At 46.5% G+C, this 21,532-nt stretch overlaps 10 protein-coding genes and 1 non-coding gene across 12 annotated transcripts; 4 read left to right on the forward strand and 7 right to left on the reverse strand.

Annotated features, from left to right (window-relative positions):
• Positions 1-623: 623 nt before the first annotated feature.
• On the forward strand, positions 624-2,653 carry FOIG_06301 (uncharacterized protein). Its single transcript, XM_031205347.1, has 3 exons — positions 624-938; positions 985-1,369; positions 1,419-2,653. Exons 1-3 carry the CDS (start codon positions 657-659, stop codon positions 2,396-2,398), a joined length of 1,647 nt encoding a protein of 548 aa, XP_031065596.1. The 5' UTR covers positions 624-656; the 3' UTR covers positions 2,399-2,653.
• Positions 2,654-2,736: 83 nt separating this feature from the next.
• Positions 2,737-3,236, reverse strand: FOIG_06302 (uncharacterized protein; the record flags this gene model as incomplete). The annotated part of the gene is made up of 2 exons (XM_031205348.1): positions 2,737-2,938; positions 2,995-3,236. The coding sequence occupies 2 exons, from the start codon at positions 3,234-3,236 to the stop codon at positions 2,737-2,739; spliced, it is 444 nt and encodes a 147-aa protein (XP_031065597.1).
• Positions 3,237-4,738: 1,502 nt separating this feature from the next.
• FOIG_06303 (uncharacterized protein) lies at positions 4,739-5,116 on the reverse strand (the record flags this gene model as incomplete). Its single annotated transcript, XM_031205349.1, has 1 exon — positions 4,739-5,116. The coding sequence occupies one exon, from the start codon at positions 5,114-5,116 to the stop codon at positions 4,739-4,741; it is 378 nt and encodes a 125-aa protein (XP_031065598.1).
• Positions 5,117-5,899: 783 nt separating this feature from the next.
• Positions 5,900-7,486, reverse strand: FOIG_06304 (uncharacterized protein; the record flags this gene model as incomplete). The annotated part of the gene is made up of 1 exon (XM_031205350.1): positions 5,900-7,486. The coding sequence occupies one exon, from the start codon at positions 7,484-7,486 to the stop codon at positions 5,900-5,902; it is 1,587 nt and encodes a 528-aa protein (XP_031065599.1).
• An 894-nt stretch (positions 7,487-8,380) lies between these two features.
• On the forward strand, positions 8,381-8,480 carry FOIG_06305. The gene has a single exon. It is a non-coding gene; the product is annotated as a tRNA-Leu (tRNA).
• Positions 8,481-8,495: 15 nt separating this feature from the next.
• On the reverse strand, positions 8,496-10,152 carry FOIG_06306 (uncharacterized protein). The gene is made up of 4 exons (XM_031205351.1): positions 9,805-10,152; positions 9,618-9,756; positions 9,460-9,568; positions 8,496-9,404 (listed from the first exon to the last, which is right to left on the reverse strand). The coding sequence occupies exons 1-4, from the start codon at positions 10,084-10,086 to the stop codon at positions 8,603-8,605; spliced, it is 1,332 nt and encodes a 443-aa protein (XP_031065600.1). The 5' UTR covers positions 10,087-10,152; the 3' UTR covers positions 8,496-8,602.
• Positions 10,153-10,482: 330 nt separating this feature from the next.
• FOIG_06307 (uncharacterized protein) lies at positions 10,483-11,127 on the reverse strand. The gene has a single exon (XM_031205352.1). The coding sequence runs from the start codon at positions 11,008-11,010 to the stop codon at positions 10,657-10,659; it is 354 nt and encodes a 117-aa protein (XP_031065601.1). The 5' UTR covers positions 11,011-11,127; the 3' UTR covers positions 10,483-10,656.
• Positions 11,128-11,437: 310 nt separating this feature from the next.
• On the forward strand, positions 11,438-12,951 carry FOIG_06308 (uncharacterized protein). Of its 2 annotated transcripts, XM_031205353.1 has the most exons (7): positions 11,438-11,654; positions 11,703-11,715; positions 11,770-11,830; positions 11,880-12,017; positions 12,065-12,346; positions 12,398-12,515; positions 12,565-12,951. In XM_031205353.1, the coding sequence occupies exons 1-7, from the start codon at positions 11,614-11,616 to the stop codon at positions 12,725-12,727; spliced, it is 816 nt and encodes a 271-aa protein (XP_031065602.1). In that variant the 5' UTR covers positions 11,438-11,613; the 3' UTR covers positions 12,728-12,951. The 2 variants fall into 2 exon arrangements, with proteins under 2 accessions (XP_031065602.1, XP_031065603.1); XM_031205354.1 differs by having other exon boundaries at positions 12,398-12,951.
• Positions 12,952-14,201: 1,250 nt separating this feature from the next.
• FOIG_06309 (uncharacterized protein) lies at positions 14,202-15,264 on the forward strand (the record flags this gene model as incomplete). Its single annotated transcript, XM_031205355.1, has 4 exons — positions 14,202-14,495; positions 14,552-14,672; positions 14,730-15,035; positions 15,086-15,264. 4 exons carry the CDS (start codon positions 14,202-14,204, stop codon positions 15,262-15,264), a joined length of 900 nt encoding a protein of 299 aa, XP_031065604.1.
• A 473-nt stretch (positions 15,265-15,737) lies between these two features.
• FOIG_06310 (uncharacterized protein) lies at positions 15,738-18,287 on the reverse strand (the record flags this gene model as incomplete). Its single annotated transcript, XM_031205356.1, has 1 exon — positions 15,738-18,287. One exon carries the CDS (start codon positions 18,285-18,287, stop codon positions 15,738-15,740), a length of 2,550 nt encoding a protein of 849 aa, XP_031065605.1.
• Positions 18,288-19,284: 997 nt separating this feature from the next.
• On the reverse strand, positions 19,285-21,299 carry FOIG_06311 (uncharacterized protein; the record flags this gene model as incomplete). Its single annotated transcript, XM_031205357.1, has 10 exons — positions 19,285-19,585; positions 19,634-19,818; positions 19,867-19,977; positions 20,029-20,173; positions 20,225-20,241; positions 20,294-20,372; positions 20,422-20,566; positions 20,617-20,869; positions 20,927-20,938; positions 20,994-21,299. 10 exons carry the CDS (start codon positions 21,297-21,299, stop codon positions 19,285-19,287), a joined length of 1,554 nt encoding a protein of 517 aa, XP_031065606.1.
• Positions 21,300-21,532: the final 233 nt, after the last annotated feature.

Genomic DNA, 21,532 nt, shown 5'->3' on the forward strand with positions numbered 1-21,532 from the left:
ACGTTACCAGGCAAACTGTTGTCTCACTTTGTTGTTGGGGTGATATGTCTTGTACAAACCTCCAACCAACAGACAACGAAACGTTTTGGGTAAAACGCAGCGATATCCGTACTCGTTTACAAAACGGTGTGGCACAGCTTGCGGCATTCACTGGCTCAAGCATCCAGGCACCCTCAAATCAGGCGTGAGCAAGTGCTTACGATAGATCTCGGGGTCGATATGCCGAACAAGTTCCTTTCAAACTACCAGATCGCGTCTTCCACCTTCGAACAAGGAACGGGACATGACCATGCAGACATGATACGCAATCCGATAGTTTCTAGAGGAGATTGTTTCAACTTAGATAATTGAGCCAGTTTTATGACGATGCAGTCTGAATTTATAATCCCCTCCCTGGACTGTTGGATCTTTGACCTAACCGCCAAGTTCTTGTCATTATGCGTTAGCCGTCAGCACTACCGCGTAGTAAAACCCCTATCTACAATCCTACAAGGATCTTCATCCATGGCCGCGCCTCTTCAGCGCATTCCTTCAGTCTTTGATCGTGGAACGGACTCCTCATGACGGAATTCCGTGCCGCGCTTAGGCGCTTATGCACAGCCGTCACTCTGCACCAGTGGCATACGATGGATTAAATACAGAAGGCCCCTCGCTGCATGTTGGGAGCTAGACCGTTCTTCATTTCTCTCAAGATGTCGTCCAGCGCTGAGTTGGGCCTGTTGGCTCGTCTGCCTAGTTTGGCGAGTCCGTTGGGAATTGCCTCAGTTGTTGTCATTGTGGTTATTGCGATTTATGTGATTGAGAAGCTCATCGGTGTTCCTTACCCACCCGATATCCCGCTTATAAGAGAACCAAAGGGCGCTCGTCGCTTTAGTCTTCGTACACGATGGGCATACCTTACAGACTGTCAAGCACTCTTCTACGAAGCATACCACGAAGTACACTCTCCCTCCCCTCTCAATGACCACCACTAACCCAGCACAGTATCTCAAGAAAGGCAAACCCGTCGTCATCCCAGGCTTCGGCGTCAGGATAGAGGTGTATTTGCCACAGAGTCAAATGAAAGGCGTACTTAACCAACCTGAAGACGTTCTCGACATGGAGCAAGCGTTCGCTGAAGTCGACCAAGTTCGATGGTCCCTTGGGCACGACAAATATGTCGTTGATGCGTGGCAAGGTCTTGTCGTCAAGTATGATCTGAATCGTGCGATTGAGATTATTGCGAACAACATGAAGGATGAACTTCATGAGGTTTTTGATGAGCAGTTTGGTACTGATACGGAGAACTGGAAGAGGATTGACCTTACCAAGACAGTCAAGATGATCGTTGCCCAGGCCGCTAGTCGCTTCACCGTTGGACTTCCACTCTGTAAGCCAACCATCACGTCAATTGTTTTGGGACATTGCTGATTTGTTAGGTCGGAATAAAGAGTACCTGCAGCTTGCGCTCGAGACTAACGATCTCTTCATCATGAACGCTGGTCTCACAGGCGGTCTACCCCGTATCCTACAGCCCATAACCGGAACACTCTTCGGCCAAATCGTCAAGACAAAAGTAAACAAGATGAAGAAATGGATCATCCCCCTCCTCAAACACCGCTTCGACAGGATAAACAACCACCCCGACGAACCGCAACCGCAAGACCAAGTTCAAATGATGATCAACTACGCTCTGCGTCATCGCCAGCACGAAGTAAACGACATGGAGTCATTAGCTCGTCGCGTCGTCGCTCAGAACTTTGGATCAATTCACAACACGCAGATCCAAGTTGTTAACTTGTTCTTGAACGTGTTGGGCTCTGATGCGGAGTTCAATACGATTGCTACTCTGCGCGATGAGATGGACCGTATTCTTGGGACTGATGACTCTGTGAATTGGACAAAGGGTGGTATCCAAGCTATGACGCGCGCCGATAGTGTCGCGAGAGAGTCAATTCGTCTATGTTCCTTCGGTGGCCGCGCTGTGTTTCGCAAAGTCATGATTGATGACTTCAAGACTGAAGATGGTCACCGCGTCCCCAAGGGATCAATCATCTCCTTCATGGGTCACCCTGCACAAACCGATAACGAACTCTACGAAGACGGTCTAAAATACGATCCATTCCGATTCTCGAGGGTTCGCGAGACAGCAGCTAACCGCGACGAAAAAGCACCGCCTGTTACGTTTGTCACCACGTCGCCTGAGTTCTTGACCTTTGGCCATGGGAAGCATGCGTGCCCGGGACGCTTCCTTATTGACTTTGAGATGAAGATGATCTTGGCGTATGCTTTGAGGAATTATGATATTAAGTTTGCGGATGAGTATGAGGGGAAGAGACCGCCGAATTATTGGATTGCTGAGGCGAATAACCCGCCGAGTGGTGTGCAGATCATGGTTAAGAGGAGGGAGAGGACGTAGATGTTTACTGCATAGTTCTATAATATCAAGAGAAGAGGAGTACCTTTACCTGATGTGTCTCATCAATACCTCTAGCGACTTTCACAATATGTGTCACCGGTGAGGGTGACAAAAGCTGGCTACCAGTGACTAGATAGGAGGGAAAAAGTAGTTCTTCGGCATAGACCAGTAGACACAGCACAAGGATTACATTCACTGGCTCAAAGCCGGACATCTCAACTATGGGGTCTGTATTCAAGAATGAGATATCCCATTCTAAGTTCTCTGTGGTGATATAAGCTCTCAGCCACAAGTGAGATATCTCATTCGATCCTGATGTATATTTAAACCGTCAGGCTTCAGTTACTGCAGCCACTGACACGGTTGATGGTCGTCAAGCATCCGTCTCCCCAATGCTTACTGCCGCAGATTCGGCAGCCAGAGCGTCTGATGTCCTGGTAGTCATACCAGATCTGATTACCCGTGCGAGCACAGGTAGATCTCCCCTGGATGAAGATACCGCAGGCGCCTTGGCATGTACCTGTCTGCGGTCTCCCGCTCCTGATAGCGGCTGTTAGTTCTACATAGTTCCTGTTGTCAGATCAGAGTCGACTTACCCAGGTGCGCCATAGTTGACGTCGTTGTTACGAATCAGCCGGTTGTTGACGGCGTCATCGCAGTTTTTAACGGAGATCGTACCGCAAAGACCACTTCCATTGCAATCGTAGGAATCACGAGTTTCGAGCTTGCTTCTCGGAGCGAGAGAGAAGCCTGGGGACGAGGCAATGCCGTCTACGGGAGCAGCGAGGCATGTGCTCTGAGCGAGGAGAATGGATAAAGTGATAGTGTTGAAGCGCATCTTTGTAAGTTACAGTTTGAGATCTGAAATACTGTTGTGGGTGAGGTAGTCAGAAAGGTAGAATGAACGGGAGATGCCCGAGCTTTTATAGATATTCGCCTCGATTTGTATTTACGTACTTGTGTCAGGGATATGACAATGTTGTCTAAAAGCAATGGCTAGACGAGATTCGTCCGAGACCCTGGTGGGACGAGGCAACTCAGGTAGAATCTCTACATGGTTACACATCAGCGGCGTAAAACTAGCTCGGGACCGAAGTCAAAAGTCCACCGAGTCCCGTCGACAGAAACCAACCTTGATAGGGCGACTGGTTGAGCAATGACAACCAAAGTGACGATGGATGGCTCGGCCTCCGAAAACTGTGCCCAGCATAGCGTCATTGGTAAGCCTCAACGTTCAATGAACCACTCGGAAGAAAGCGGTGGCCTCGTCCATCCGGATCTCTTTCAGCTACGGAATATACATGTGGACGGTGATGTCGTTATCAACCTACTTGTATGTCAAACTGCGGGATGGATACAAAGCCGGCCATGTCTTGGCTGGAGACTATGTGATTTGTTCCAACAACAGAAAATGATGTGGTGGAACTCCATGAGCGTAACTAAAGACCACCTACATCCTATCTTCATCCTTATTTGTCCAGGAAGTACAACATCTTGTATGATCCGTGAGGAGTGAGTGGTCGGAAGTCAAATGAAACTTCGAAAATCTGCCAGACTACTACTTCTTCTTATAACTCGGAACACGGATGTGTATGTGGATGCAATAACCTGAGACCGCTAGCAACCAAGAGAACTTTCTGTGAGGGTATGTATTCCACAAGTCGGCATACCATTCTCGGAGTATAGACCACGATAGGGAGGAGAGGAAGTAGACGCCGACTACAGAGTTCAATCAAGATGAAGAGAAGAGTAAGAAAAAGGTTGATTGAGAATATCGAGCATTTCTGTTTGTGCTTAGTCAAGTACCTGATCTTGAGGACTATAAGTCCAATTATCCTTACTTATGACATGGGAGATCTTTACAAAGTAAGACAAGCAGTCCCGTAGCACCCGTCTACTAAACATGACTACATCATAGAGCTACATCACGCTGTAACAATCATTGTAACAACCAAAAGATCTACTTATCTTCAAATCCTTCTCGTTTTCCCTTTGAGATCAAAATGTGTCAAGTCACGTCACTGGATTGAATGTGATGAAGCTGACGCTGCGGTAGACATAATGAAAGAGTCACGAGTCAAGGAGTGAAGCGATAGTCTCTCGCTGTGTTAGTTTCTCTTTGATAGTAGCAAGATCTAGTATGATTAAAGCAAATATTGTTGTGGCATGAACAATATTTCAAGAATCTTGACCAGAAATATCCCCATATGCACCAAAATAGGCATGTACTTTCTGCTTAGAACCCCCATGTCATCGCCATCATGCTCGATCGCCAAGCACTATTCCATGACGGTTTGCCCAAATGCTGCCTCTGTATCAACGATCTCCCTCCTGAGAAACCTAGTACGCATCCTTAGAGTCCTCTTCCTTGATGTCTATTCCTTCTCCATCGTCACTGCCCTCGCTCTTGGGCTCCAGCTTGGCTGGCATATCATCGTCGCTGTAGCCAAACGTAAACAAATCTTCATCGTCATCCTCACTAGGCACCTCTTGATATTCGGCCTTGTTCTCATACTTGTTCTGTTCCTTAGACTGGTTTTCAGCAATCTTCTTTCGAGGTTGATCGCTCTTGAAGGAAGCCTTTCGCTTTCGTGAAGCTGCTTTTACCCGCGCGAGTGCTTTGGACCCCTTGTCTCGCTCTTCGTTTCGCAGATTGTGGTCCAATGTCCATACGCTATTGACAAACCTCTCTCCTTGAAGTTGTGTGACACGAGACATAACGGAGCTTTGGGGCATCAATGTCCCCTAGATACCTCATTTCGAACAAAGGGACAGTGACTGCGAGCGATTAGCACAATGGTTATCACAAATGTCATGTTGCCAAGCTGGTGGGAAGGTCTTTTACATGCAAACACGAAGTGCAAGTGATCCTCCGTGGCCGTCTGCAATCCTGAAAGAGCAGTTCCCTCCACACTGAAACCTCAATCTGGTCGAAGATCATTTACGATTTCATCAACAAATTGATGAAATACAGTTCTCGGAAAGTTTATCATCTAGGGAAGGGGCTCACGAGACCGTTTCAGACTCTTTGCTAAAGAAGATCAGTACACTGTCTTGTAACGACGCTGCAAGCTTGGCTAGACTTACCATAATGCCCCAGATATGAGCAACGTGGTGGATATAGGACACATTGTCTCTTTGGCCTTGTACCATCCCTGGTTACAGCCTCCCAGTATACAGCATCCCAGGCCTCCTGATCTTTCTTTAGGTGGAGAGATGATCTGAAATGACTGGAACGCCCCGTACTGCGATGTTCAGGGGCGATGAGAGCAGACATATCACCGAGAAACCTTACGTGTCACAGCAGTTTGGGAAAAAAAGTATAACGTGCCATTTTATGAAAGACATGGGTATCTATGTTATTGCAATCACCTTTCATCATATGAGGCGCCGCTGTCATGTATCATCAATCATCCCATCCCCTTTAAATATTCATCCATCGAACTCCAACGCCAGACCAAACAAAAACCATCCCATATCACCCAGAAGAAGTAATATCCATTAATAAAAGAATTGCTGACAGTCCCTCATGCAAGGAGTCCCAAGGCGAATAAAAGTGCGAGGCTGTCGTCTTCTCAAATAAGACATAGCCGTCTCCTTAGAACGGTACAGCCTCTGATCAACCCTATTCCCATACTGATGAGGATTCACGTGATCCTTCTCTTCACCAGTATAGCTCCCAAGACCCCTATCCGCAGTCCTGTCCAAGAGACAACTGATGCGATCAGCAGCAACAGTGTCGACTCTATCAGAGACAACCAAGAGAAAGTCCAGCGCGCCCCGAATAATAGAAGTGCGTTCATTTGCATCGCGGTAACAGTCCGCTTTTGCAAGACGGCGTTGTATTTCCAAGTCTTGTGCTGCAAATGGTGAATTGGGATCATCAAGTTCTTCATTCTCATCGGAAGTGTCTTGGATCTCCTGATTGCTCATTTTGCTAAAGAAGTATGGCGCTATGTTGAAACTGAGGTTGGTTTTAGACTTGGACTTTCTCTTGCGCTTGGACTTGGACTTCTCACTCTTGGCTGTCTCGTCTAGATCGAAAGTAACCCTTGTGCCTTTTGAGGGCTTGGGTGCTGGGACAGGTTGAAGAGGGCTATCTTCCTCGATCTCATCAAGAACAGTGCCAGCCAAAGAAGTAGCTGGCTTGAGACAAGACTTTTCTGGTGAGAGAGTGGCGTGTTTGGGTTTGTTGACTGGTATCCCAGGCTTGGGTCTGCGGCCCATCTTGATGGCACGCATGCAGCAAGAAATGCGACCCATGATACTGGCCTTTTCTCCCTTGACAAATTTGAAGGCTTTTGCGGATTTTAGCTCAGTAGGAGAAGACAACACAGCCTCTTCAGCCTTGGGAACTGATTCATCCTCAATGTTGCACAGAACAGCAGATTGAGGCTGGGCTGGCGACTTGGTGACAGTGACTACACCAGACTTGACTTGCCTGACGTCTAGAGACTCCATGACCGAACGGGGAGTGACACGACCGATGGCCTGAAGTGCCAGTCTGGCTACCTTTTCATCCTCAGAGAAGATGTCTCTGACAGTGAAAGCATTGTCACCCCCTTTAGTTCTGGAGCTCTCTCCAGAAGATCTCCCCTCCGCTCCATTCTGAGTTTTGTGGGAACCATCGTCTGATTTGTTGGCCACAGTGCTGAGTCTTGCCATTAAATGTTCAGGCTCGACACCAGAGGTCGAGTACTCTCCTGTCCAGCCAAGCTTAGACATGTTAGCGGCGGGGGTACCTGGATCAGAGTATTCTCCAGTCCAACCAGACTTGGATGGCGGTTTGTTGGAAAGAGAGACGCCATCATTATTATCGGCTGGAGTGTTGGGAGGAGCAGATCCAAAAGAAATACCAAAGAGGGTGTTGCCTCCAGCTAAAGCATTAGAGTCTCCTTGGTCAGATGGTGTAATAGATGTGTGGGCTGATTCGTAGACAGAAGATACTGACGTGAACACAGAGGGTGGGATAGAAGTTCCTGTGTTTTGTCGAGAAGATGATGTCAGTCTGGTAGGTAGAAGAGAGCTGAAATCAACATCCTCTGCAACCTCAGATGAGTTGTTGCTGGGAATAGGTATGTTAGACATTGTGACAGGATGTAAAACACAGAACCGTAAAGTCTGGTGAAGTGATGAAGAGTAGTGAAAACGTGAGAGCGATGAGTAGAATGGCAAAGAAATAGATAAAGTAAAAGAGAAGTGTCAAAAGAGTCTTTGCTTGCAGTATGCTTGGAAAGTCTGTGTGATGATAAGGAGAAGTTTCCGAGGGGCGGAATGGCACGAAGACGAATAATTTATACACGAAGGGGATTTGAGTTTATACAGGTATGCCCTGAGCCCTGATGGTATCTCAGAGGGGACTGTCAGTAGCAAAATGGTTGAGTTCGTGAACAGTTCACTGCGTGTCGAATTAAAATCAGAACGGATAAGTCACGAATCACTGCGATAGGTCACCTTGGAAAGCTTATTCGACATTGCATGCTGCGGTCGAGGCTGCCAGAGCATAAAGAAATGAGCCAATGAGACAATGTCACTTGGAAGAGCATGATAATAAAGACTGAAGAAGCAACAGAGTTAGTTCGCCTTGTTTTACGTATGGGACTAGTACGTGGCAATTTCTGCCCATACAGCGTGCTTATATCAAAAGGGAGCATAGAAATCGAAATATCAACTTGAGAGAACATATTGGTTGGCTATGAGGGGAGCAAGTAAGTTACTTTCTTAGACTATAGTCGTGATTGGTCGGTGCCTAAAGGATAATTCATGAGGCATAAGTTGATAGGACAACCCTCCCCTTGACTGCACAGCCCCCGTCATACTTCTCCCAGAGGGCATCAGAGACAAAATCATATTCCCCTTCACTCTGTTACTAAACGTGACGTGGCAAATGCTCAGTTGGCGTGAACAATCTGAGTTCGTGAATGAGTTAGACAGCTTGCAGGTATAGATTTCAATTGGCTATTTCATTTTCATCCAATTACCGGTGAGATGGCCGAGTTGGTTATGGCGCCAGGTTAAGGTTAACCTTAACACCAATTTCCTGGTGGAGCAATCCTCCTGGGTTCGAGTCCCAGTCTCATCAAGATATAATTTTTGCCTTCTAATCCTTTTGTCATCACAAACCAAATCTATTGTCTTTTTTATCTATGAATTAGATAGTATTACTAGCCCAGCTGACCAAGGTTGGTTTGACACGGGGGGCCTCTATGACTTCTTTAAGTATTCATCTCCGAGCTTAACCTTCTCCTCCCACTTCCCATCGATCGTGATTTGTTGTCGTCTCGACATGTTTTCACGGGACTTCTTGAAAGATTCTTGTTGATCACGCCATCGTCTCATCTCTTTCCCGACGAATGAAGAGATGACATCTGCGCACTCAGAAACCTTCTCCATCGGTATCAAATGGCCACAGTCAAGAGTCTCCCCTTGAACTCTACCAGCAGCTGCGCCTCCACTGCCCCCAAGTCCGGTGCCTGTTGTCAGCATTTTCTCCTGTCGTCGTTCCGGTGACGAGAACTCTGACTGTTTTCCGAAGACGAATAACGTACTTGGTCGAAGCTCGGGTAAGTGGCGAAATATCTTTGGTGGTTCCGGGCGGTGGAATGGGTAGTCAGGGCAGTCTTTATTCTGTTCTGTATCTTGGTCGTTGAATGACTCCCAGTCTCTTGCTAGGTATGAGGGTCTGACGAAACTGAAGAGCTCTTGGTGCTTCGAAATCGTGAGAGTAACTCGCTGATCTGAAGTTGAACCCTCTTCTTTTGAATGAAGCTCGGTTGGGATATCTCGAAGTCCATGCTCAATCCAAAGGTCAAGAACACGAGGATCCCAAGACTGGAAGAATTTGCTCTTCTTGAATCTTGTAGTAGCATCGCCTCTTGATGGCCAGACATCCCGCCTCTTTGTAGAAAGACCGGCTAGAGAAATGCTTGGGTTTGGTATTTGGATGATCGGGTCAATAAGTACTAATGAGTCCAGGAGCCGCGGGTGCCAGAGTGCTAATTGCGCCCTTTCTTCAGTTAGAGAATTCTTCAAGTGTACCAGTGTCTGTGATGGTTACTCACAGCTGAGTTCCACCCATACTATGACCAATACCAACGATGGGATGAGGGATGTCTCGTTGATGCTGGTTGATGAGATTCATTAGATCTCTTGCGTGGTCAAACCAACTGACTGTGATATGTGAGTAATGGTAACGGTATACGATAGGGATTGTACTCACGATCATTGCCGAGCACTCTCTCGTTAATAACTCCTGATTGTCCTTGATTCCATACATCTGCAATCCATATCGATCGTATCCTGAGATCTTGTTGTCTTGCTCGGTCATACAGTTCATCCCATAGCGGCTCATACAGTTCCTGAAAAGTCAGCTATAGTTTGCGCCTTAAAGTATTCAGCTTCGCTACCTTTGGAAAACCATTTGCATGAGCACCAATAATGGTTACATCACCAGGTTGAGGATTGGGGTTGTCGTGGGGGACGTATTGCTTCACAGCAAGCTTTGGTATGTCTTCATCGCCATTGGCCGTCTCAGCGAGATATTCTCTTGAATGGCTGCAATCAATGGTATGCTCAACAAGCCGATAATTCGATGGCGTTGATAGATGTCTGGCTTGGCTTGTTCGTACGATATGCCGGCTGACGTACGCCGCCCGAAAGGAGGAACGCGGTATGAGCCTAAACCACATTAAGGTACTCTAGGGATAAGAATGTCCTTTTGAAAACCCGCCAAAAGTGTGAAATATAATATTAACACAGCTGACAGTTGTTGAAAGACAATGGTTCTCTTACATAGTCCGTGAGTGAAGACAATATAAGCTATTCCAAACTGGGTAATGAGCTAACGTCGACCTCGGTAGCTCGGTTACGATCTGCGCCCTTCCTGTCAAACACAAGATCTACAGGCTTAAGCCGATGCTACCATCCATATCACGCCCTTCGAGTAGAATGGTCCGAAATACAAGAGAGAATATTAGTCACGTTGCAGTCTGTCAACTCGTAGGGGATGCCTTCAAGTTCATGCTGGCCTGCTGGCGAGAGGTAAGGGTGATTTCCGCTTTGCAAATCTTAACGATTCACCTGGTGGACAATTACAGCTAGAGCTTCAGTTTCTATGTTTTACAATCTCATGTATTATGTGTACTTCAAAACTACTCCGGCCTTCTTAGTGTTAATAAAGCCTTTTTTCAACTCTCATAACCGATGTGACTTGATCTCAAATGGACGAAGAGCCCCAGAGAGCTGATATGGCACAAATTTCATATCAGAGTCGCAATCGCTGCAGAAGTTGCCCAAATCCCCTGCAGAAAGTCTCCCTGACAGTCCAAACCGGCCAAGTAACGCTGAACAGCTACACTGCTGATAGTTGACGCTACAAAGCATGTTGCAACTTTGCGTGACAGTCCTTGCTGCAGAATGGCAGTTCCAACGATAAAGTCGAAAACAGGGATAACGCGGGACAGAGTTGATCCATCATCAGGACTTCGGTCATTTTGATACTGATAGAAGGATGCGGTCGACGTTGCGCCGTGGCTAAATCGTGAGGCGCAGCCGTAGAAGAGGAGTAGTGCCAGAGATATCGGCAGGTACTTTTTGAGCAACGCGATAGACATTTTTGCAGTATTTATGTTTGATTAGGCACTTTAAAAGATTAACAGGGCAAAGATGTGAGATAAAATATCAGATAAGATTGAGGGTGGAGGCGGCTGCTCATGATAAATGATATTCTCTCGAGAGTAGTATGGCTTAGGGCTGAGTCAGACGACTTGTGAATGGCTGCAAGTCGCAAGGATGAGCTCCACACGGAATGAGACACTATCGCGATACGATCAAGCATCACGATAATTACTAATCAAGCTGTAACATCAATAAACTCTTTCATTGAACAAGAGGATGGAGTTCGATATTCCATGTGAATGCCAAGCCACGTCAAAGTGCACGCATGTTACACTAAAGTGGCTTTCCTTCATATCCAATAAGAAAACTCGTATTGCTTATCGCCGGAAATAACTCAAAGCCCGTATTGTGAAACATCGCAGCCCGCAGGCATTTCAGATCCATAGACTTTTTTTTAATACACACGTCATCCCGTTCGTTCCGAGGCATCTTCGAGTCTATTCTGCAACACTTCACCGCCTTATTTATTGTCTCCAAAAGCCATTCAATGCCTCGACGCTTGGGAGAACAAACATCGCAATTCACGGAATTGTTTGGCCATGGCAGCACCGTTTTGGGGTCCCCAGACCTCTTATTTAAAGTAAGTTCTTGGGTCAATCGGATTGAGAAGATTTACTGACTATTGTAGCTTTTGTGAAGAGGTAAATACCGCAATTGTCTCCCTTGACTGAAATTGAGTTAACGTGTCGTTCTAGGATTATGTTATTACACGGTATATCGCTGAATTTATAAATACTCTTAGCAGTTCGACATATGGTAAGTGATGTTGCCATGGGCTGGGATCTGCAATTGACCTTGTTACTAGTGGCATATGGACTCTATGGCTTGTTGACATCGCCTAAATTCCCGACTGGGCCACGTTTGGCCTCGTACTGTGGACTAATAGGCGTGGGGATATGTTCAGCTGGATATCACATGACCTTGAAGTATCATACTCAAATGTGTAAGTGTATCTCTGTTTCAATGAGAGGAAGGCCTAATAATTGCTAGCTGATGAACTGTCAATGCATCTTCTCACTACACCCCTCATCTACCGTCTTCTTAGCTTCAAAGCCAGTCCTCAAAAGACTCGAATCGTTGGGACCGTTCTTTCAATATTATTCACGATTGTCATGGTCACTCATATGGTCATGGATGAGTTCCTTTTGCACGCCACTACGTTTGGCCTGGGCATTTATGTCATTGCTACTCGTGTGCTGAAGATTATTCCTCAGCAAGTTAAGGACCCAATCATCAGAAAGAAATTTCAAAACATGGCTGTTCTCGGACTTGGTACGTAACACAGAAGACCGTCTGCCCATTGAACGGGGCTGAATATGATAGGATTCTTTGGCTTTGGATACATTGTTTGGCTCATTGATGAGTTTGCTTGTCGGTATCTGACGAGTGCGAGACACGCAGTTGGTTTGCCCTTTGCGTTTCTCTTGGAACTTCATGGATGGTAAGTTACATGCGGTTTCATGAGCATGAGTCAAGCTAATATCCGTCAGGTGGCATGTATTCACCGCTATCGGAGGTTATTCCGCTGTTGCAGTCATCGATATCGTCACGACAGGGGAGGTGACCGAAGACCCTACAGACACCTTCGCTTGGCCCGTTCCTTTTGCGGCCAGACTGATGTCTGGGTCTTCTGAGCCAGTGAAAAAAGGTTGATCTCGGTGAAAGGGATAATTTAACTAAGATTCAGAGGCTGGGCCGACATGTAGCCCAGGGTCAGGAAATCCAACGAAGTGACGCTTACATTGGACCCATCAGTTGGATAGTAGCGACCAACTATAGCCTCTTGGATATTCTTAAAAGACACATCGACTGGAATAGAAGTATTAATCAATGCCTGACTCACATGCCTGATCAAAATGATTCCATTTTACAGTGGGGCCTTTGACCCGGAACAGGACCCAACTTCAACCCAAGAGTCAACAGTCCCATTCAGTTCCGGAAGAACGGATGAGAAATCGCTGGGATCATGAGATGCTCAAGGATTTGTGTTTTGATGAGATGATAATATGAAGACATCACGAATTTGCCTCTATTGCGGAGAAGAATCGCCGCAACCCGCAACTGATGATGCCGCAGAAGCCGCACCCGCGCACAAGACAAGGTCAGAATCAAGAAAGATGCGGATGGAAGGACCCCGCGGGGACCCCGCAAGATCAATAAGCTTATCATGAGATTATTGCGGATTTGCGGATGGACGGAAGAACAAGGGTTGAGAAGTTCCCGTAATCACCGTAGGATGTAGCTCTGGTGTGATGACTTCATGTTGAAATGACTGCACAATAGGAAGGGGGCTTGGAAAAGATGATTCAAATGTCGCAATTCAAGATCTGCAATCTGAAATCTCTGTTAGCTTAAGCGTCATGATAAACAATTCATAAACCGGTTCGAATGCCGATATCGCCCGACTCACAACTCCCGTTCTCCCGACTTGAATTCATTAGTGCCAAGCGATAGCTGCCCAAGAGGACCAGCATTAGCGTCATAATATTCGTACAGGTCTCCGATGAGGCTCCGCTATGAATCAAGTTCTCAAATTACATCTCCGGCTGATCACAAGCTTATCCACTCGACCGGGCCAAGACTAACAAAACAAGTTACGACTCCACGGGTTTCTTATCTATGAGCTATTAAGCATAAATTACCTCTGCCTTGATCGGCGGTGGAGAAAGCGCGGGATGCATTACCGAAATGGGGAAACAAGCTTAATTCATCCCCAAATGCCCAATTTCTCTGTACCATTCGTATTTTGAACTCTTCGAATCTTTACGGCTGGTAGGAGTCAAGAATACTAAACGAGATGCCGTTGAGCCTCATCTGCAGGTGTGTCGTATCCCGACTTTGCACCGCAAGCCACCAAATCCGCATCGGGAAACATCCCAAAGATAAGGATGCTTCTTGAACCGGTCTAGACTCTTGGCTCTGGAAGCTAGTACAGTGGATTACGTACGGAGTTTTCTCGACATTGCTCGGCATGGTGGGAACGGGCGGTTTAGAGTCTGAAGAATGCCGAGACCAAGATGGGAATTTTTCACTGCAGGGGAGGATAAGAACGGGGAGAGTCCCCAGTGAGGCAATGGAAGGTTCTTTAAGTGAGCATGGATATTTGAGTGTTTTTGAAATGGTCAAGATGACTATCGATCTTGCGAGCCCTTTGGCTTATACGCCTGCCGAGACGGCGGAACTTATCTGTCGAGCTGGTGTGAAGAAGGGAAGATCGAGACCAGACAAGGTGTTGCTGTCTGGTATTTCTGGTGGATGCATTCTTGCCTTTGGATGTGCTGTTTCATTAACAGCCTTGACGGCACCATGGTATCAAGAGAATGCACCAGGACTTATCAAACTCATCGGAGCTATCGTATTTCCTTTGGGCTTGGTCACTGTGATATTGACGGGAGCTGATCTTTTCACATCAACAAATCTGGTGGGTTGACTCATGTATCAAGACTCAAGAAGCACCTTTTCTAATGATATTCTTAGTTCACCTTTGTTGCCGTCCTTAATGGAAGATTATCGATATGGAGGATGCTACTCCATTGGTTCCTATGTTTCTTCGGTAATCTAGGTGGTTGCCTGTTTGTAATGGCCATCATCGTTGGGTGTAAGTAACCCTGTCCGACACCACTTATTCTTCACCATCTAATTATATCATTCACAGACGGAGGCATCTTTGACTCAGATCCGTACCGAGAAGAAATCATCGCCTTCACAACAAAGAAGCAAATAACCCCAGAGGCCCACCAGATCTTTCTTCGTGCTATTGGCTGTAACTGGCTTGTTTGCCTAGCATGTTTCCTCGGCGTACAAGCAAAAGACTTGACGTCTAAGGTGGTTGGAATGTGGATTCCTATCTTTGCCTTTGTGGCTTTGGGTTTCGACCATGTTGTTGCCAATATGTTCTTTATGCCTTTGGGTATCTGGATGGGGACTCCTGGCTTGACCATTGGACTTTACATATGGAAGGGTAAGATAACAGCTTCATTATCTCGAGGAACTTTACTAACAGGTTCATAGGAATGATTCCAGCTCTCTTTGGAAATATCCTTGGAGGCAGCTTATGCTGCGGTGTGTACTTTTGGTGGATGTATCTTGCAGACGTTGACGACGAGGAAGAACCTCAAGGCAAAGGTGTTTTGCATAATCATGGACATGACAGTCCTTCAGATGAGGAGAGTCAGATGGGGTCACGATAGAGAAGCACTTGTCAGCAGGACTGCACAAGATGCAATAGAGCATACATCTAAAAAGGAGGAAGAGCTAATGAGGCTAAAATAGAGAAGATATAGAATAGACTACACAATACAAGTAAACAATTAAAGATTATTACAGATGTCTAATAAAGGTTGTTATTTTGTGTTGTAGCAGAGCCAAAATTCTACGGTATTACTGATTATTACAATGCCTGATACAATTTAGCAGCACCGGAACACCAGGCTGAAGATAAATTACGACTATTTTGTCAAGGTTCTGTTTGATGACCTCATTAAGTTATGAATCTTCATAGAGCTATCATTTTATCTCGTAACTGTTCGATGTTCCAGTCCATCATCTCTCATCAAACCTCCTCAGCAATTTTCAATCCTTTTCGGTTGCCATCCCCATCCCAAACTATTGAAGTAACTACGCCTGAAAGTCAATATTGAGCTCCTAGAAGACGATCCATCGTTCATTCCTGTGCCCCATTTTTTCCTGACGCTGTATCAACGTTGGTGACAGTTAGCAATGATCCTAGTAGTGCCTCGACCTTCTTGAATGCCTCGACTTGGTCTCTGATCAACGGAGATTCTCCCAAAACCTGAATCTGGGGCAGAATGATATCAAAAGCGTCAGGAGTGTTCCGAAGTCTGAAAACAGCTTCCATAGCCTTCCCAGTTGGCTGTCCAAACAGCTGGGAAAGCCTGTCGCGATGTTGGCCCCATTTTGACTCGTAGTCCATTGCTTCTACTCCCGACCCGAAAAGTCCCTCGGCTCGAAACACCAGTCGAATGACATGGTCCAGATCTCCTTCCCCATTGCCATCATTCTCATTCTGTAGTGTCTTCTCCAACTCGGATATGAACAAACGCACACGGGAGAATGACTCTTGAATAGCTTTCATTGTTGGGGCTGGAGTTTGGAGATCTTTTAGCAGTTTGTCCCAGTCGCAGGATGCAGCTTCAAGGCCTTTGATAGTTTGAAGAATCTCCCCTTTGATGTCCGAGCCCAAAGTTGGTTGGACAGTCTTTGCTCGCTTGGCTGGAGGTATAGAATATTCCGGCGCAGCGAGTCGTTTTAGCTTTCCCTCTTCGCGAAGCGATTTCAGATGTCCTTCCATACCATCCCACTCAAGCAACATGGTCTTATGACTCGTCCATCTTTGGGTGGGTGGAATGCCCAAGCGATCCGCAATCCTGATGAGTTCGTCTGCTCTGGTTGCCATGTTCTTTCGTTCAAGCTCCGGATTATCGAGGCAAAACTGGAAGTTCTGAGTGTAATAAGTCTCATCGCCGAACCACCGCTTCAGACAAGAAGTTATGGCCTCCGTGTTGTAATAATCAGACCCGATATCTGGGAAGACAGGGCCAATTGTCCTTGCCGGACCGTTAAGAGCTTTGATTTTCTCAGGAGTGGCAGTGTTCCAATAGGCGATTGTAGGATGACCGCCGAGTCGAAAGAAATTGCTATCAGATTGCCGAACCGCTTTTGTGAAGAGCCATTTGGGTGCTCCTACACGCTGAAAAGAGGATTCTGGGTCATATGAGTAACTGGGAATTCCCAGAGTTCGCACGTCATTCAAACAACATAGCGTGAACAGGTCAGGTGATGGCCTCTGAGCATGAGTACAGTCTTCGGGAAATACCATAGTCGACCCTGGCATAGATGCAGGAATCAGAGTGAACCTCGAGTCCGCGAGAATTTGCGGATGACGAGACCGTATCTGGTGATACCAGGAGCGCATTAAGGCTGGGTTGAGATAATCGCGACCGGTAGTGACTGCGAGAGGACTACTGTGAGATTTATGAAGATTGGCGAACCGAAATGGGTGAAAGAACGACGTCAAGTGGTGTCTTTCAACGTAGCTTAGCATGTGAGGAAAGTATATGATAAAAGTCGCTAGGGGAACCTTTCGCACAGGAGATGGCTTCCTAGGAAAAGAATCCAGAAAGCCCTCCATTTTGTAATCGCATGTTTCCTCAATATCGAAATAGATAATTGTTGCGGCCAGTGCAATGTTCAAGGGCACATTGTCAGATGGATATTTGTCGAGAAAGCGTTGTATTTCCTTGACCATGGCTTTGGGAAACTCCAGCAGGGCAATTGGAGGCCATTTCAGGATGAAATGTAGATGGTTGTAAGCTTTGCCACCTTGAATAGCACGACAAATCAAAGGCTTTCGGCCTGGTTCTTCGTTGGACGGTAGGGTCTTGGCAACACCCGCTGGGGCGCTCCCAGCTATAAGGAGGTGATGTTCTCGCCTCATGCGCTGCAGAAATTGAGCTTTCTCATCATCAGCTAGGTGATCATGGAGTGCGCGTTTGATGTATGAGATATTGCCGGGGATCAGCATGTTCTCAGTCCATATGATTTCGTGGCCGTGTATGTAAAGTTCTGGCTTAAAAGCCAATTCAATAAGCTCTGTGGTGTCCACATTCAACAAGTCTTCAATCCGTTGCTGCCTTGAGACGCCGCAAAACCCGTCGGGTAAATGTTGAGTATTCGATTTCATCATAAAGATAGCTTGGCAGGTAAGTGCCGATACCCCGACAAACACGCAGCTGACCGTCTTTTCCGTCGCGAGCTGCGTACCACTTATGATACCCAGCCACTCCTGTGTCTCGTAGCTGAGGGTTCTGCCACTATTGCAAGCTCTGGCAGCTAACTTAACTGCCAGATGTCTCTCAGTCACCTTTCGACCAGTGTCTACTTTCGAAATGCGGTTATCTCCAAGACCAGAGACTGGCTCTGGGTTCCAGATAGTTCTCATCCCAGATGTTTCAGTGGGTGATAGAGAAGTATCTCTATCGGATTCCTTCATCTTACCCTTTTTTAAGGGGAAATGAACATGTGTTGGAAAGTCAAGCCATCGTTCTTCGTCCAAGAGATCTTCCGGATTCCCACCCCGAGACTGGAAAGCGTCAAACTCTAGAGTCTCACCATACTCATGTTCCTTGCCTTTGAGTCTCACGGGAGGCTTTGCTTCTTCTAGGGCTGGCGGCCCTGATGTGTTGCCTGCCATCGTGGTGGATCAAGTTTTGGAAGGAGAGTCTCAAGGTGAAATGAATTGTTACAATCGGTTGTTGCTATCGGTTGTTATAGTCCTTTGTAATAATGGTCTCCAACGTTGTAGCCCTAGTATTAAAGAGCAGGGGTACGGGCAGAGGAAGGAGACTGGGTTCCAGATGTTTGGTGGAGGCTGGTAGCACTGCGAACTGACACAAGTTAGCACGAGATGATAGAAAGCTTCCATAATGACAAACCCTTTTCTGTTTTTTTTACGTGAGAATGATTAATATAGGACGAGTGGTGTGTTGGTAGGTCGAAATATTAGAGAAGAACTCTTGAAGTTCAATGACGCTCTTAATGTTCCAATTCGTCACAATTCATCGTCGTCATGACTGATGACCAAGTGACCAACACGAGGTAAACGAAGAGCTTGGCTCTAACTGCCTCCGATAAACCCTGGTTGTGGCGCCGAAGATGAAAGCGAGTGGATGGGGTTTTTGACTGGAGAGGGCATCAGTAATGGTCAGCCGAAGACCTCTGGATCTCCTCCTACCATGAAAAGTGAGGCATGCAATATCGACGCCGCAAGACTTTTAAAAAAAGCCAATACGTGGATAGAAGATGGTGATTGTCTCTCAGGATCAGCCTGTAATTATTTAAGTTATTGAAAGACTGCTGTTGTTGATTTACTGAATCCCCATGTGTTGTTGGGAGGAGAAATTAAGGAGGGAGGGAGGTGGATAAGAGAATGAAGCATCGCGAATGCAGAAACAAATAAGAACTACGTAAAAAATGAACCGTGGAAAAATGCACATGCCCTAGGCAAAAGCTATGCCCCTTATTCCAATCTGATTTATGCAACACAGTGAATCATCGGCCGTATACTCCGCGAATGTCCAAGACATATCAAAACACCCCTATCCCAGCACAAAAGCAATTCTCAACGCACCAATATCTCCATAAACGCCCAGCTCCCAAGCATATAGCTAACTACTAGACTATGGTAACACCTAGTTACCCCTGGCGGACTCAATCATCAGAGGTGCCTGCGACTCCCCAGCAGTCATCTCCCGAATATACCCCCAATAAGGCTGAAGTCTCCTATCAATGATACCATGCTCCCCACAGATTTCGTCGACTAGTCTTTCGCTATGCGTAACATCCTGAACTGACAAGACAGCATTGCGAATGTCGACAGAATGTGTGTTGAAGAAGCCGTGATGCATGAGTCTGTCGAGAAAGTTATACGTTTGACGTTCTAACGGCTCATTCACCACCGAAAGGCCAATGTTTCTCAGATGTCGCATAATGCTAAGACTGTTAGTATCCTCTTCATGATGTGTATAGGGGGCGCTTTACGTCATTGGATCCTCGCGGCGGAGGGTTAGTCTACTGATGAGAGGGCCGCTCATCATAAACGGCATCTCAAGCCACTTGATGGTGTTGGCGTTCTGGGAGTTGTAGTAAAGACCCTCAACAATGCCTTGGAGTATCCTGACGACTCGCGCAGCGTGTTTGAACAGCCGTACCATGATGTATTCGTCCTGATACAGGTTAGTAACAAGATGGAACAAAGATATTCAACGTTTTACCTCTCCATGAGTCTTAGACACTCTGGGATCCTTGAAAGTAATTGAGACTTGCATGAGCGCGTCTGCAGCAATCCTGAGGAGCGGGGACTGTTTGAACTTTGGATCTTCCTCCTTGAAACTCAGTCAGCGAAAGGCTTGTTGTACCACAGACGGACAACTTACAGTGATAGGTGAGCCATCTCTCTTCGGCCTTTTCTCGACCAACTGACCACCAGAGTCGAAATGGTCCAGATCTTCCACAACTCGAACGGCTGTGTCGCCTAGGGTATGACATATGCGCCCCAAACGTCCGTTGGTGTCAGAACGGCTAGATTAGATGATTAGTATAAGACCCAGAAGCAATGAGCTCTAGCCTTACTATCTGAAATAGTCTTTCTGGAGAGGAGTTAGCCGAGAGGAACAAAGTGGAGGAGCCTTATTTACTTACTGCGTGACATTTTTCGAATCCCATCTTTTGGCGGAGGAGGTCATCCAGCCTCTCGCACTTTGACTCGTCACCCTCAAAGCTAAAACATATTAAGCTGTGGAAAAGCTGAACTGGTGGAGAACTCTTACTGCTCCAGCATAGATAGCTTGTCAAGAAAGGCAATGTTACCCTGTTCACATTGAGTAATTGGCTGAGATCCAGCCGATCCAATGTTACATCGAAGTTTCTGAAAACACCACAGAATTTCACCGAGAGTCTTAGCCCAGCTAGCAACTATCAAAATGTCAGATAATGCAGAAGAAAACAGTTGGTAGCTTACTAACCTTTCTCTCCGATCGTCGTGACGTAGGTAGGTCTATCATAGTCTGACTCATATATGAGACAATGCACAGACTTGTGATCCATGGCAAAGTTCCGAAGACGGTAGAGAAGCATCGAGAGCTTGGTGGTCAAGATATCCAGGGCATGAGTCATGAGGATCTGCTCCGTGTTTTCGAGGGTGTACTCGTGGGTGACGCCAATGTTGAGCCAGTGCTCAGATCGAGGGGCATCTATATCAGTGACGAAGTGAAATTGCTAAACCGAGAATTAGTTATTACCCACGGTTAAAAATCATCGATGCGTCGTTCTTACAGCTCGGAGATCCTAAAAGTATAGTTAGATAGACGATTCAACTTAAGAACGACGGAGCGCCACATACCAATACGTGATCGGGAGTCAATGAACGCATTTGCATAGTATTAACATGGTATCTCGAGACATTACAACAACGTCTCAGCTGTTCAAGATCTTCATCGTCGATTCTCCTTTCCATGAACGCCGGGGGGTAGGAGTCAGGGATGGGGACGAGGTAGATGATGTCGAGCTCCTTCTGGCTTTGAGCGAGCCAGAACCATAGATTTCGCCAGATGGTATACCGAGATTCTCGACTGAACAGTCGTTCCATCTCGCAGTGATTGTTGTGCGCCCTGTTGGCAACAGCGGAGGATGGCTCTGCGTGAAACATCTTTACCTAGAAGATGGTTGAAAGGGGAGAGAAACTGGACGCGAAGCATGGCTGGAAAGATTTTCGCCCAATGAAAAAGATAACAGAGACTTTGACTTGGACGCGTTGGAAGTCAGTCGTGGATAGGGTTTTAGAATCCGCGTGATGCTGAGGATAAGGGCAGGGCTCGGGTATCGTAACTTTATGTTGGTGTTGGCTGGATATCGTGAATTTGGAAAAGCTAGATCACAACT

This window comes from Fusarium odoratissimum (genome assembly GCF_000260195.1).
Source record: "Fusarium odoratissimum NRRL 54006 unplaced genomic scaffold supercont1.8, whole genome shotgun sequence".
Classification (NCBI taxonomy): Eukaryota; Fungi; Ascomycota; class Sordariomycetes; order Hypocreales; family Nectriaceae; genus Fusarium; species Fusarium odoratissimum.